At 34.5% G+C, this 14574-nt stretch overlaps 2 protein-coding genes across 3 annotated transcripts; one reads left to right on the forward strand and one right to left on the reverse strand.

The window, feature by feature from the left end:
* Positions 1–392: 392 nt before the first annotated feature.
* LOC133183925 (replication factor C subunit 2-like) lies at positions 393–1697 on the reverse strand. Its single transcript, XM_061318807.1, has one exon. It carries the CDS (start codon positions 1687–1689, stop codon positions 646–648), a length of 1044 nt encoding a protein of 347 aa, XP_061174791.1. The 5' UTR covers positions 1690–1697; the 3' UTR covers positions 393–645.
* A 719-nt stretch (positions 1698–2416) lies between these two features.
* Positions 2417–13717, forward strand: LOC133183072 (cysteine sulfinic acid decarboxylase-like). Of its 2 annotated transcripts, XR_009720577.1 has the most exons (13): positions 2417–2535; positions 6542–6787; positions 7183–7273; positions 7546–7652; positions 7808–7923; positions 8229–8363; positions 8534–8715; positions 10172–10250; positions 10406–10605; positions 10780–10831; positions 10963–11052; positions 11595–12872; positions 13011–13717. XR_009720577.1 is itself a non-coding variant. In XM_061318008.1 (12 exons), exons 1-12 carry the CDS (start codon positions 2517–2519, stop codon positions 11766–11768), a joined length of 1491 nt encoding a protein of 496 aa, XP_061173992.1. In that variant the 5' UTR covers positions 2417–2516; the 3' UTR covers positions 11769–13717. The 2 variants fall into 2 exon arrangements, 1 of the variants encoding a protein (XP_061173992.1); XM_061318008.1 differs by having other exon boundaries at positions 11595–13717.
* Positions 13718–14574: the final 857 nt, after the last annotated feature.

Here is a 14574-nt window from a genome sequence, read left to right on the forward strand (position 1 = left end):
GTAAAATTTCATTGCTTTTTATTAGTTCAAATTTGCCGCTCAATAATACAACCATAGTAACGGAAGTGATGGGAAGCGAGGGGAGGTAAAAACTGATACATAGGCCTAGCAGCTTGTTTACATGTGGTAAGATCAAATTATTGTTTGAAGTTAAAGGTACATTTATTAAATCTGGAATTTTCCATGAATCCTGAGGACTGGAAATGGGAGGATTGTATGAATACAGATGATTCAGCTGGTTGGGGGGGGGGGGGGGGTGTCCCCATACCAAACCAGGTTATACAGAAATAATTTGTGTTCCTTTTTGGATATTAACCAATCAGAGGCTAGAATACAAACAAAATTAAATTATTATAAAATATCTAGGGCTAATAACTAGAAACAATCTATGCTAGTATTTGCTGCATTTAATAATTTGCTTGTGTTAAACAATACAGGATTGTAGAGTTAGGGTACAAGTGCACAATGCTGACATCTGTACTTCCACGCACACACTGTCATAGGAAGTTGATGTTGCCATCATCTCATAACGAAAGATGGAAACTTTCTTCATTAGTGTGCATGGGTATTATAATCATATATATTTTAAGCTCTTCACTGTAATGAAAAATGTTAACATTATACATATAGTTTATCAAGCATTATCTATCCTTTCATTCCTGGCACAGCAGATTTTTTACACAGTCTTGCCAACAATGCTGACATCTGTAACAGGGACTGAACACCTTCTGCGATCCTCATATGAGTATATCCAATTTCTTTAATAAATTCAAGTTTCAAGAATTCTGGGATATTCTGGTTTTTGCAGACTCTGAAGATAATTGTGATTATATCCTCAGCTGAGTATCCCAGCTTCCAAAGATGCGCCATAGTTTTGTAAGCTTCTTCCACATTGCCATTAACACAGTGTTGAAGCATATCCTGTATTAACATGGGATGCGGTTCGTCACAAACCTTGAAGACGTTTTCACTGTTAACATGTCCAAAACCTTGAAATGTTGACTGTAAGTTGTTCAGAGCCTGTCTCATGTCTCCTTGTGCTGTAAAGACAATGGCCTCTAAGCCATCATCAGTATAACTAACAGATTCCTCCTCGCATACTTCCAGCAGCCTTTTCAATACTTGAGCATCAGTCAGCTTGGAGTATCGCAAAACAGCACACCGAGACTGTATGGGCTCAATGATTTTTTCTGAGGAATTGCAGGCCAATGCAAATCTAGTGGTCTTTGAATAGATCTCCATAGTTCTCCTTAGCGCTTGTTGTGCTCCATCCGTCATACTATCTGCTTCATCCAGAATAATAATTTTGTGTCTTCCTTTGGGCAATGTAACTTTTTGTTGTGCAAACATTTTGATTTTGTTCCTCACAACATCAATACCCCTGTCATTTGATGCATTCATTTCTAAGACAGCATCTCTATATGAAGGCCCCAACATTGCTCTGGCAAGACATAATATACTTGTGGTTTTTCCAGTTCCAGGAGGACCTGCAATGATTAGGTTTGGAACATTTCCGTCTCGGGCAAAAACTTCAAGACGACTGATGGTCTCTTCGTTACCAACTATATCGTGAAGCTTGACTGGTCTATATTTTTCAACCCACGGCTGTTCTTGTTGACGAGTACCTCCAGATTTAGAGGCTGCCTTTGAAGGAGGAATGTCTTCTATTTCCATTTCTTGATCAGCCATCTTTCCCGCCATTTATTAAAATGGCTTCCGGTTACACCATATTTAAACAATTCATACAAAGAAATATATGTAAATATTTCCACCATGAGATTTGAGTTCATGAGAGGAACGATGCTAGTGATCTCATAGATTTTAATTAAAAATTCTCAGTTTTCTGTACATGTAGCATTTTTTTTAAATGTGTTTTTTTTGTATGTATAGGAATGAAACATGTACAACTTGCTTAATTAGTTAAATTATGACACAGGGATCATCTCAAAAATTCCAAAATGTTGCCTTATTTTCACTTTCACAGGATCGATCTGCCCTTGATTATGCCCTGCGCTACCACACAAAACAAGATCGATGTCTTTGTCTAATTAAGCAGCAAGAGATTTGGCATTTGAATGTAGTGATATGCTCTAACATTTTTATTGATAGAACACTTTCAAGAGATTGTCCTTAGTTTTCTAATTTTAGAACACTGCATGTTGGGAAAATCCCTCGTAACTTTCCATCACCTAAATAACTGTGACCTATATCATGGATAACGGTAAAATCTAAAAAGTGCAATTCGGTTTTTAAATTTTGATTTCAAGTAATACTGTAAGACAGTGGTCGATGAGAGTTCAACCGAAAATGAGAATTTTAAATTTAATGCAATGAAAAAAAATATCAGCATTCAATATAAAGAACCAAAATAATTCAATCAAAGTTTAAATCGTTCGCAGATTTCCATTTTTACCCGATTATAAAGTTTTTTCGAGACCGAAAAGAAATCCCCAAGATTGTCTAAAGCCGAAAGCGGCGAGAGCATCAACTGTTTTGCGTTGCATGAAAAGTACATCATGTCACACAGTGCAAACGGTAAAATATGTTGCTTTTTACTCATTTTTATCAATATTGGTCGTTTTTAATCTTCAAACTTTCTTGCTTCACCGGTTTAATAATTATAATTATATCCACCGCTTTTAAAAAGCGGGGTTATATAGTGTTGGGGTGCCCGTCCGTCCGTCTGTACGTCCGTCCGAACATCCATTACACTTGAGGGAATCTTTATCTGCATGTCCTGTTATACCACTGAATAAATTTTATTATTAAGACTTTCACAGAATCTTTATTACATTGTACATAGTGCCATTGTGCCCTGCTATTTTTTTATGCCCTGATCTGACAGATTTTTTTGCCCCCCCCCCCCCCCCCCCCATGGACTTTACAATTATACTCATATGGGAGCAGGGAGAGGGGGGAGGTAATCATTCTGTGAGCTCAGTGCTTACAGTACTTCTAGTTTATATTTAATTTTTTTCAGTAGGGTGGGGGATAATATTAAGAAATGCAATTCTTATTTGCTTTAGTACATTGCATAGTGTTTTGTTTTTCTACCTTTCCTTTTGTTTTTGAAATTTACAACAGAAAAAAGGCTATAAAGCTACAGTATTTCTTATGTAGAAAGAAAAATCATTTATTTTGTCAATATTGAAGTGAAGAAACACAGGCTTACATTTATAACCTACTATCGGGGGTTTTTTTTAATTGAGAGAAAGAGAGAGAGAGAATCCCTGAAGCATGCAACAAAAAAGTGGATTTCAAGATTAATGTTTACAATGGATAAATATATAGCTCTATGGTATGGTACACTTGAAGTATATTTTATGGTGCATTGTAGAACTCCAGGGCTAACTTGCTTGTTTGTTGCCCTAGCTGAACACACCATTTTGAATTGACAAGGTTGTCATGCACTTTTTAGCTCACCTCAACATGCCTCAACGAAGTCGAGATGAGCTTTTGCTATACCCCCGGTGTCGGTGTTAGCGTCGGCGTCCCGGTTAAAGTTTTAGGAGCAAGTCCATTCCCAAGTAACTATAAGCCCTACCTGGACCAAACTTGCATGAATGATGCATCTAGGGATGGACACTACCACACTTGCTTCGGATACTGGATCTGACTTAGATTTTCCAGATGAGTGACCAGGTTAAAGTTTTTGAGCAGGTCCATTCCCAAGTAACTATTAGCCCTACCTGGACCAAACTTGCATGGATGATGCATCTAGGGATGGACACTACCACACTTGATTCAGATGCTGGATCTGACCTACATTTTCCAGATGAGTGACCAGGTTTAAGTTTTTGGAGCAGGTCCATTCCCAAGTAAGTATAAGCCCTTCCTTGACCAAACCTGCATGGATGATGCATCAAGGGATGGACACTACCACACTTGCTTCGGATGCTGGATCTGACCTACATTTTCCAGATGAGTGACCAGGTTAAATTTTTTGAGCAGGTCCATTCCCAAGTGATACAGAATTTCCCCCAACCAAAACAACCCACAAATTTGATCACCCTAATTTATGCCCTAAATATTAAATCTATATGTCGTAATTTCATTTGTAGATATCATGGGAATATCACCAACTATTGTATGTTATTAATGTATGCTTTATGTTTCAACTATTATGTATAACTCATGAATATCGTCTGGTTGTATTGTACAAACCCAAATTTCCTCCATAGATCAGTCGCCTCGTAATAACAAATGGCCACCTGGCTATGTTATTCGACTGACATACCCAAAATCAACTTGGCATCGTCTCCAAAACAATTTCCAAACAAAAACTCATCCCATTTCCCGCCTTTGTAATGCTAAAGCCTTTACTTTGTGCAAAAGTTGTAACTATACAAACATCGCGCGAATACTAGCGGTACCGCTTGTTATTGCGCGTGAAGTAATTCGCACCGTTGTACGAAAGGTATATAATGGTGACGTTTTGAACGTCCTCTTCAGTTTGGGACATTGGTCAGTCGTATTAACACCTTGACTGAACTGCTCCAATATTCCCAACTCATTTACACCCATAATTATGGGTAAGAATCTGATGCCACCCATATGTTTTCATTGGGTAAATTGATCCATGGGTGACCCAACCAACTGATTATTGTTATTTATACGTCCTGACCCATTACCCATAATTGTTTCTTGATTGTATTTATTAATCATAAATTATTGTTTTAATAAATTCATTTTTAAAGTTAAACAAATCTCTTTATTTAATTAAGGTAAATCTCAGAAATAAGAGACCCACAAACAATATTTGTAACGTAACCCATCAAGCGGGTAAAAGAATATTAAAAAACAACAGCTATACCCGAAAACGTTACACAAGTAACTATAAGCCCTACCTGGACCAAACTTGCATGAGTGATGCATCTAAGGATGTACACTACCACACTTGCTTCGGATGCTGGATCTGACCTAGATTTTCCAGATGAGTGACCAGGTTAAAGTTTTTGGAGCAAGTCCATTCCCAAGTAAGTATAAGCCCTTCCTTGACCAAACTTGCATGGATGATGCATCAAGGGATGGACACTACCACACTTGCTTCGGATGCTGGGTCTGACCCAGATTTTCCAGATGAGTGACCATGTTAAAGTTTATGGATCAGGTCCATTCCCAAGTAATTATTAGCCCTACCTGGACCAGACTTGCATGGATGATGCATCCAGGGATGTACACTACCACACTTGCTTCGGATGCTGGATCTGACCTAGATTTTCCAGATGAGTTACCAGGTTAAAGTTTTTGGAGCAAATCCATTCCCAAGTAAATATAAGCCCTATCTTGAACAAACTTGCATGGATGATGCATCAAGGGATGGACACTACCACACTTGCTTCGGATGCTGGATCTGACCTACATTTTCCAGTTGAGTGATCAGGTTAAAGTTTTTGGAGCAGGTCCATTCCCAAGTAAGTAAAAGCCCTAGCTGGACCAAACTTGCATGGATGATGCATCTTGGGATGTACGCTAACCAACCTGCTTCGGATGCTGGACGACCTAGATTTTCCACATTAGTGAATTTTAGCCATATTTTAATCAAATTAGCATGGATAATGTAGCTAGGGATGGACACTTCAAGACTTGCTTTGGAATCTGAATCTGACCTACATTTTCCAGATGAGTGACCAGGATAATTTTTTTGGAGTAGCTATATAACATTATGGCCTGTTATGATTAAACTTGCACAGATGGTGCATCTAAGGATGAAAACTTCCAGACTTACTTCGGATGTTGGAACTGACCAAAATTTTCTTGATTAGTAAACAGGATAAACATTTTTTGAACAGGTCTATTTCCAAGTAACTGTAAGTCGTACTTAAACCAAACTTGCATGGATATTGATCTTGGGATGTACACTTACTAAAAAAAGAATATGCTGTGAAATTTGCCTTACTTAAAGATAACATTCATCGAGGTGAGCTTCGTAATCTTTGATTACCTATGTTTTAGAAGTCCTCTTGACTTTAAATAAACATTTAATAAGAGACTTGATCAACAAAAGTGAAATAAATATGTACTTTCTGATGATCACAATAACTCTGGAATTAGCTGCTATAAAATGTAGTTTCTGAGGATAAAATGTATGGTTGGTCGGTCGACTGATAACGATACATTTTGTTCTGGCTTAAGGTCAGACCTCAGTAATACTCCATAAGACCTCAGCTCCTTCCAAAGATTTTGTCTTTGAAGTATTTTTATTTAAAAAGTTTCCTCACAGAACATTGAGGTGTCCTACCAGGCATTCATGCAAGATACCAGAGGATGGTGTTTCCTATATACTCTTATTGGAAATTTCTTTTTATTGTCAATACATGTATTACAATTTTTGATGAATTTATTTCAAAATACATGGTAAAAACAGTTTAGAAATCACAAGTTAATGGCAATTATGACTATTTTTATACATATTACAAAAAATACAAAACAGATACTTGAGGAAAGTGTCATCTGACCTTAAGTTAGTAAAGTCAATTTCAAAAATCTTTGGATCGACTGCCCCGAAAACACGCACTCATCATAATATTTTATTTGCCAGGTGTATCAAATGGTCATTTTAATGGCCACTCACAGCCTGAGAGTCAGCACCAGTTTCTGGATGAGTTGTACAAGATGATGGTCAAAGATGGCTATGATGCAATGAAGAACCGAGACTCTAAAGTTGTGGAATTCAAACATCCCAAGGAATTGGAAGCCATGTTGGACATGACCCTGGACAAGCAGACATCAGACGATAGACTTCTGCAAATATGTCAGGATGTTATCAGATACAGTGTCAAAACAGGTCATTTTTTATTTCTGACAAGCTAGCTCTACTTCCTGATGTGTAACACAAAAGTCAGATACACTGCTTGATCTGTCACAAATACCTCATTAAATGCAAGAGATCCTTATGTACCGGTATGTGCATTAGGATTAAAACTGTTGGCACTTCAATTCACAAACTTTTTACTTTGGTTCATTTTCAAGAGTCATAAAGATTGGATTATTATTTAAAAACAATGATTTTAAAAAGAAGTATAAATTAATAGTTGAACATCTGTATTAATATTATCCTTTTCATCAAGTTTTTCTAATTGCTAGAGTCCTTGTGGAAGATGTATGTGCTTATACTGAGTACTGCTCCTTATTCTATGTTGAGATTTAACTATTGACATGATTGAGTATTGACCATTTCAGGCCACCCCCATTTCTTTAACCAGCTGTTTGGAGGACTAGATGAATACAGCTTAGGAGGGGCTTGGTTAACGGAGACCCTCAATACTAGTGTGTAAGTGCGTGTCCTTTATTTATTACCAATATCTGGTGATATACCAGTAAAAATGTTGGAAAGATGGAGAAAATTGGTTGGAAAAGTTGAAGGAAGATGATGATCTGAGGGAAAAAAAAATGGGATAAAATTTAATGGATGATATATGTATTGTCCTACACATAGCTTTTCTGTAATTAATGGATGCAAAAATTAATGCATCTTTATACTCATGAAGTTGCAGACTAATTATTGTATTTTTTTTTACCCTTGTAATATACTTGTTATTTCAGATACACTTTTGAGGTGTCACCAGTGTTCACCGTCATGGAGAAAGCTCTGCTGCAAAAAATGCTGAATCTCATTGGCTTCAATGATGGAGATGCCATTTTCTGTCCAGGTAAAAAAAGAGCTCCTAGAATAATTAATAGCATTAAAAAAATGTTATTGCAAAATTTTATCTCATTTTTCCCAGCAAAAATATTTACTGTGTAAAACATATTTGATTAGAATTTATATAACTGTTCTCAGTGAAACTGATTTCTTCTCTTATAGGAGGTTCTATTGCCAATATGTATGCTTTAAACGTGGCCCGCTATAAAAGATTCCCAGATGTCAAGAGGACAGGGGTGTATGGGTTACCAAGACTCTGTGTGCTGACCTCTGAAAAGGTACAGATAACTTTATTTATTTCCCTTTCCTAAATACAAGGAAAAATTCTTTTTGATTGTCAATTGAGAGACCTATTATAAAAATTATCATACTTTGCAAGCAGTATGAATAAAACAAAAATAAATTTATTTCACTAAGGTAAAGAGTAGTCTCCCTTTCAAGTTTTCTTCACTCTCTCTATTACTTCAATATCTTTTGGACCCAGGAGATATTCAATTAATCAATGTGGGAAACAGTCCATTAGTAATGATTATACAGCATTTTTTTATAGTGGATTTTTAAAGACAGATTTATCTTTCTCTAGGGTCATTACTCCATGAAAAAGGGGATGGCATTTTTAGGTCTTGGCTTGGAAAATCTTATAAGTGTCAAATCAGATGACAAAGGAAAGATGGATGTTAAGGATTTAGAGGAAAAGATTCTTCAAGCTCAGTCTGAGGTAACTGTTGATATTCAAAAGTTTTCATGAATTCCAGAGTAAATGTCATATTTAAAGTCACTGACCAAAACATGTTTACTTTCACCCAGAAATAAGAAGGAGAAATAAAATTAGGTATTAATAATGAAGTGCACCAGGGACATACAGTGTATTTGTATTTAATTTTACAGGGTAAGGTCCCTTATCTTGTGAATGCGACTGCAGGTACTACTGTTTTTGGAGCATATGATCCTCTGGATAAGATAGCAGACATCTGTGAGAAGTATGGACTGTGGATGCATGTTGATGGAGCCTGGGGTGGTAGTGCACTGATCTCCAAAAATCAGCGAGGTCTGATGAAAGGCATTGAAAGGTTTGTTCTCGAGTTAGATATTGAGAGATTTTTATATGGACAGGCCATATTGTTGTATAAGCTTTCCAGTTGAAGACACCATGAGGCCTAGGACCATCAATCCTTTTTAGACCATGAATCTGGGAGAGGTGTGTGTCACAGCTCAAAGAGTAGCTTTCTGTGACCACATTTTGGAATTTTATTGCTGTACATACCGTATATACTCGCCTATAAGTCGGTCCGCCTATAAGTCGGTTGTGATTTTTGAGATATTTTGGAGGTATTTGTCATTGACCCGCCTATAAGTCGGTACAACTTTTTGCCAGGATCGGTGGACAATTTCAAATCAATGCTCTAATGTTTCAACATGTGTTTCAAATAATATTTTGAGAATTTACGCCGATATTTTATCTCTCTTTTGTCTTCTCTTATAAATTTCATATCAATACTCTAATGTATTTACCTGTGTTCAGATAATATGTTAGGATATGACATCGGTAATCAATATTTTTATTTTTCAACAAACCAAACTACTATCATTTTAGTTTTCTTTTTTATATTGTTTTGTTTAAGCGTTAAATTCCTTGTCTTGTATATTTTATACACCGATCTCGATCATAGGCGGATCTTGGTCTCTTTGGCATGGTGAAGAACTATGTAACGAGGCTAGTAACATTTTGATGATATTTAATTAGGAGGTGCTCAATGTCCAAGCCTATAGTTTTTAATAACGCTATGTTTGATCTTTGATTAGCAATTATTGTCTCTTAATTACCTGTATCCCTTACCTGACACCGTGTTTATTTAGTGGCACGCGCCCCGAGAAAATCGTGTACTACACATGGGAAGCATTTTCATAAACAATCGAGTTTTAATATCCCCAGAATAATATTCTGAAATATTTTTAAAGAATATTATTTCTGTTGTCAAAAACATTGCACGGTACATATAATTATACATTAATGCTGAACGTATTACCGGTATATCGGGTTCGCAATTCAATTTTACCGATAAACGATAGATTTACAGTAAGTCACAAGTTATTTAAAGAAATATTTTTGTTTATAATTAATCAAATAAATAATATACACTTAAGATCAAAATAAAATCATTAAATCATGTAAATATTTGTACTTTATATATAATCTTAGAATACATAAATAATATAATACGTCCAGACATTTCTCAACGATAATCGTCGGAGTTACGTTAAAAATACTACATTTCGTCGTCTAGAAAAATACCAAGCTTTTGATGACTCGCCTATAAGTCGGACATAGAGTTTTGGACCAAAAGTTAACTCCCAAAAAACTTATAGGCGAGTATATACGGTAGTCAAATCATGTTTGGATCATAGCTTGAACTCTATGGGACTCTCCATGTATATTTTAGAGATGGTAAAGCTTAAGGGAACATGAAATCAATATTTGTAGATTTAATTTTCATTGAAACTTAATACAATAAGGTTACATTACAGAGCAGACTCAATGACTTGGAACCCACATAAAATGATGGGAGCCCCTCTCCAGTCTTCTGCTTTTCTCACAAGACACAAGGTACTTTTCTTTCTTCAATTAATGTTTATAAATGTTTGGTTAAAGAAATTTCTGTATTAACTGATTTAATTGAAATTCAAGTACAATGACACCCAATTGTAGATATCATTTTTGAAGCAAAAGTACATTGTATTTTTTCCTGATAATTTTGATAGAACCTCCTTCCTGCTTGCCATTCAGCCAATGCCGCCTATCTGTTCCAACAAGACAAATTCTATGATGTCTCCTACGATACAGGGGACAAGTCCATACAGTGTGGGCGTAAAAATGACTCCCTCAAGTTATGGTTGATGTGGAAAGCAAAAGGAGATGAAGGATTCGAGAAAGATATTGATAATTTATTTGATTGTTCAAGGTATGCTTCTTATATTTGTTAAATTGTGTAAGTTACACAGGTGCTGTTGTAAAGTGACCAAGAAGTTGTAGTATATATAACCGTGTATCTAATGCAGTACCTCTAAACAAGATGTGATAGATTTTTGAGATCTGATGACCATTCTTTTTAGACTTTGATATATTTTTCCTCCAGATATTTAGCCAGTCTTGTCAGAGACAGGGAAGGATTTGAATTAGTTGTTGAGGTAAGGCATGAGTTGCTCATTCTTTAGAACAGATTAAAACTCTGTGTCGTTAAGTAAGCAGATGATTTCACTGAATTGTCAACGATCACTTGGCTATGCTGTATTTCAATCACCATGTTTTCTTTTTTCAGCCTGAATGCACCAATGTGTGCTTCTGGTACATTCCAGTCAGTATGAGAAACCAGAAGAGAGATGCTGATTGGTGGCAAAGACTTGGAAAGGTAACCTTTGACCTGTAACTTTCTTTGTTTGTCTTTGTCAGTAGTATACTTATTCCTTCAATGATTAATCAAATACTGACAGACATGGTGCCATTGGTGGTGAACACAGTTTTACAAATTGAGGAAAATTGAACTGAGGATATTAAAGATACTTAGATTAAGATACATGTTTACATAACATTCAAAACTCATATCGCATCACACACCAAAGAAAAAAAAATCTTTTAAGTAAGTTTTAAACACCATATTGCAGCTATTAGCTCCAGAAACTCAATCTTGGTATATTCTTGTATTGGTCAGTTACCCTATTTAAATAAGAATGGGTTAGTGGTAATTCTACGTGATGCAGCCAAGGGGGTTTTAGAGTTTATATAGATCGAGGTAGCAATGGTAGAGTTTTAACCTGAATCTCTTTAGTATGGTTTAATTGAACTCCTTCCAGTATTTTTCAATTTTTCTGTACATAAAGAAGTGCATTATATTTAAAAAAACATTTATGGTTTACAATAATAAATTGATGAAACTTGTATTGTCTTTTAAAGGTTGCCCCTCAGATTAAGGAGGGAATGACCAGGGATGGGACAATGTTAATAGGATATCAGCCAGATGGTGACCGTGTCAATTTCTTCAGAATGATTGTGTCCAATCTGGATATTAACAAATCCGACATGGAGTTTGTTGTTGATGAAATTGACAGACTTGGAAAAGATTTATAGCCATGAGTAGTATAATGAAGAGGTTGTCACTTTGTACACTGGACAAGAGTCAGATTTTTGTCAGAATAATAAATGGCATAAATAGATGAACATTTACTGGTACTTATAAAGGATCAATTTTGTGGTTCTCCATCTAATTAGCTGAACTTTTTTTTGTTCACTGATTGCAAAAATTCAAGAGAGAGAAAAAAAAAATTAAAATTCTTCAACATCTGTACTGTACTTTCCTACCTGAAGATTATGTGAAATTGCAAACAAAAAAAATCACCCATATCAATGATATTTTATTCATATATATGTATACAGAATTTATATATGTATATTGGTTTAGACTGAAATTTCGTTTGTGCCCATGACCTATGTCTTATATTTGTACATGTTGTGTTCCTGTAAAATCCTTTTTTCTGCATGGATGTCATTTTTGCACTTTTCCCAGGAAAATTAAATTCACAAATGAATCATTCGTACTTCTTGCCATATATTCTTAATTTACTCAATATTGAAAAGGTAAAAAAGGATCCATCTTCCATGGAATGAACCATTTTTTGAAGGGAAGGTGCAAAAATTTGAGTCCACAGAAAAAAATGATTACAGTATTCAAATATAAAAATTTGATGCAAAAGTGCTTTCTATTTATCGAAATTTGAAATGCTTACCGGTATATATATATCATTTATATATTTTATTCTGCTTGATAAATGCTTTGATTTTTTAAAATTAAATTATTATACATAAGCTGTTTATATTTATGTGAATACCTCTGGAGCATCAGTACTTATAGCAAACACTTGTTTAATGAATTGATGCTCACAGTGAAGTGATTTTCATTCCACGGGCTTTAAAATATATTGTGAACTTAGCAGATTTAACAAATTACATTTATAACAAAGAAAAATCATCCATCCCTGGCACTTTGTTATAAGCATGTTTTCCTGTATATTGATATTCTGGCAAAGTTTAAAGATTGAATCAAGTATGTCTTCATTTGGTATAAATAATTTATAAACCATACTAAACAAAATTCTGTATAGTACTGATCAAATCAATGTGAGAAAAAAAAATGTGTTGAACAATGTCTTCTCAAAACACCAAAGAAAAGAAAGAGTATATAAGCTTTTGTATTCATAAATCATATTACTGCTGTTTGGAAAGATTAAGCTTTTGTATTCATAAATTATATTACTGCTGTTTGGAAAGATTAAGCTTTTGTATTCATAAATTATATTACTGCTGTTTGGAAAGATTAAGCTTTTGTATTCATAAATTATATTACTGCTGTTTGGGAAGATTAAGTTTTTCTCCTTTTCTGAGATGTATTGATATTCAAGAAATTATGTGTATCTATTTGTTACCTCAGATTATAATGTTATATATCATAAGAAGGCTACTGTTACATTTTTTTTATACAACCAGTATATTATAAAGCAGCCCTTTTATACCATTGTTATTAATCTATACCTCTGCATGACAAGTCCTCAGTGCTGTTTATATATATTTGATATTAACCAAAATGTGCATTAGACATTTTTGATGAATACTTGAAGTATTCATTTTATAACTTCTGCTTTTTAAGTAATTAGGAAATATTGAAAGCATTTTATACAACTAGCCATATTTCTTTAAAGAGTGGCATCAGATTTATTTTACATAGTATTGCCTTTCCAACATTTTACTTGGTATCAAAATTATCTACTGTATCATGGTTTATTTAAAAGACACATTCAAAAACAAAAATATTTTAATGTTCACTTTCCAGGGAAATTGGATGGAAAATATTAGGTTTTTGATATGTTTTCTTTTTCTTCAAAGTCCATATATAACTCTATACCATATACTGGCATATAGTGTTTATATTAGTGTGTTTCTTTTATTTATTTGTTAATCTCTCAGACTGCAAGAATTTTCTATGCATTTTGTTTTGTTATCAGAATAATAAAAAAAGAAATCAATTGATCTTTTGTTATGTATAGTATTTATTGTAGTCAAGGACCAACATGTACCATTCTAATTGGGCTATTAACCCCTTAGCACCATTTGTAAATCGAAGTTCTGGTCAAGAATATCTTAAGGTCAGATGACACGTTCCTCAATAATATATAATTTTTCCAAAGAATTTGTCATTCAAGTATTGCTACTTTAACAAGTTTCCTCACAAAAAATTGAGGTGCCTTACCGGACATTTGTGCAGGAAATCAGAGGATGGCTTTTCTGTATAATCCTATTAGAAATCACTTATATTGCCAATAACACAATTTCTGGTGCACTTATTTTTCAAGAAATTTTGAAAACAGTTTAGAACTCGGAAGAGAATGACAATCATGAATGATTTTTGATATATTTCGAAGAGATACAAAATCGATATTTGAGGAATGTGTTGTCAGGCCTTAATTCAATTAAAATGGTTTTCAAATGTGGTAACTTTATTCATTTATAAAATTCTTGCAAAGTAATTTTTAAGAAATCACATGCATACTAGTAAATTTTGAAGGATCAGGCGGATTTAGTAGAATGGCAGCTGAAATGTGGCATGTATACGTTTATAATCTCCTGGTATTTACAACCAATCTGAACACGAGAGACGTTTTCCTGTATTCTGTTTATGAATATTACTACATGTATATTCATAAAAGGTATCAAAGTATGAAGCCATGTGTGCGGTCTGCAGATACATGTAATTTATCAGAATTTTTCTAAAATGTAAAACGGGTCTTTTACTAGAGTAAGTATTACCTTCCATATTATTTTCGCTGTATCTGAATGAGTTTGAAAGTGATTTTTTAATAAGGGTAATATAATATCATTATAA

This window comes from Saccostrea echinata, unplaced genomic scaffold (genome assembly GCF_033153115.1).
Source record: "Saccostrea echinata isolate AGI-Se365-2 ecotype Australia unplaced genomic scaffold, CSIRO_AGI_Sech_v1 ptg000009l, whole genome shotgun sequence".
NCBI classification, from domain to species: Eukaryota; Metazoa; Mollusca; class Bivalvia; order Ostreida; family Ostreidae; genus Saccostrea; species Saccostrea echinata.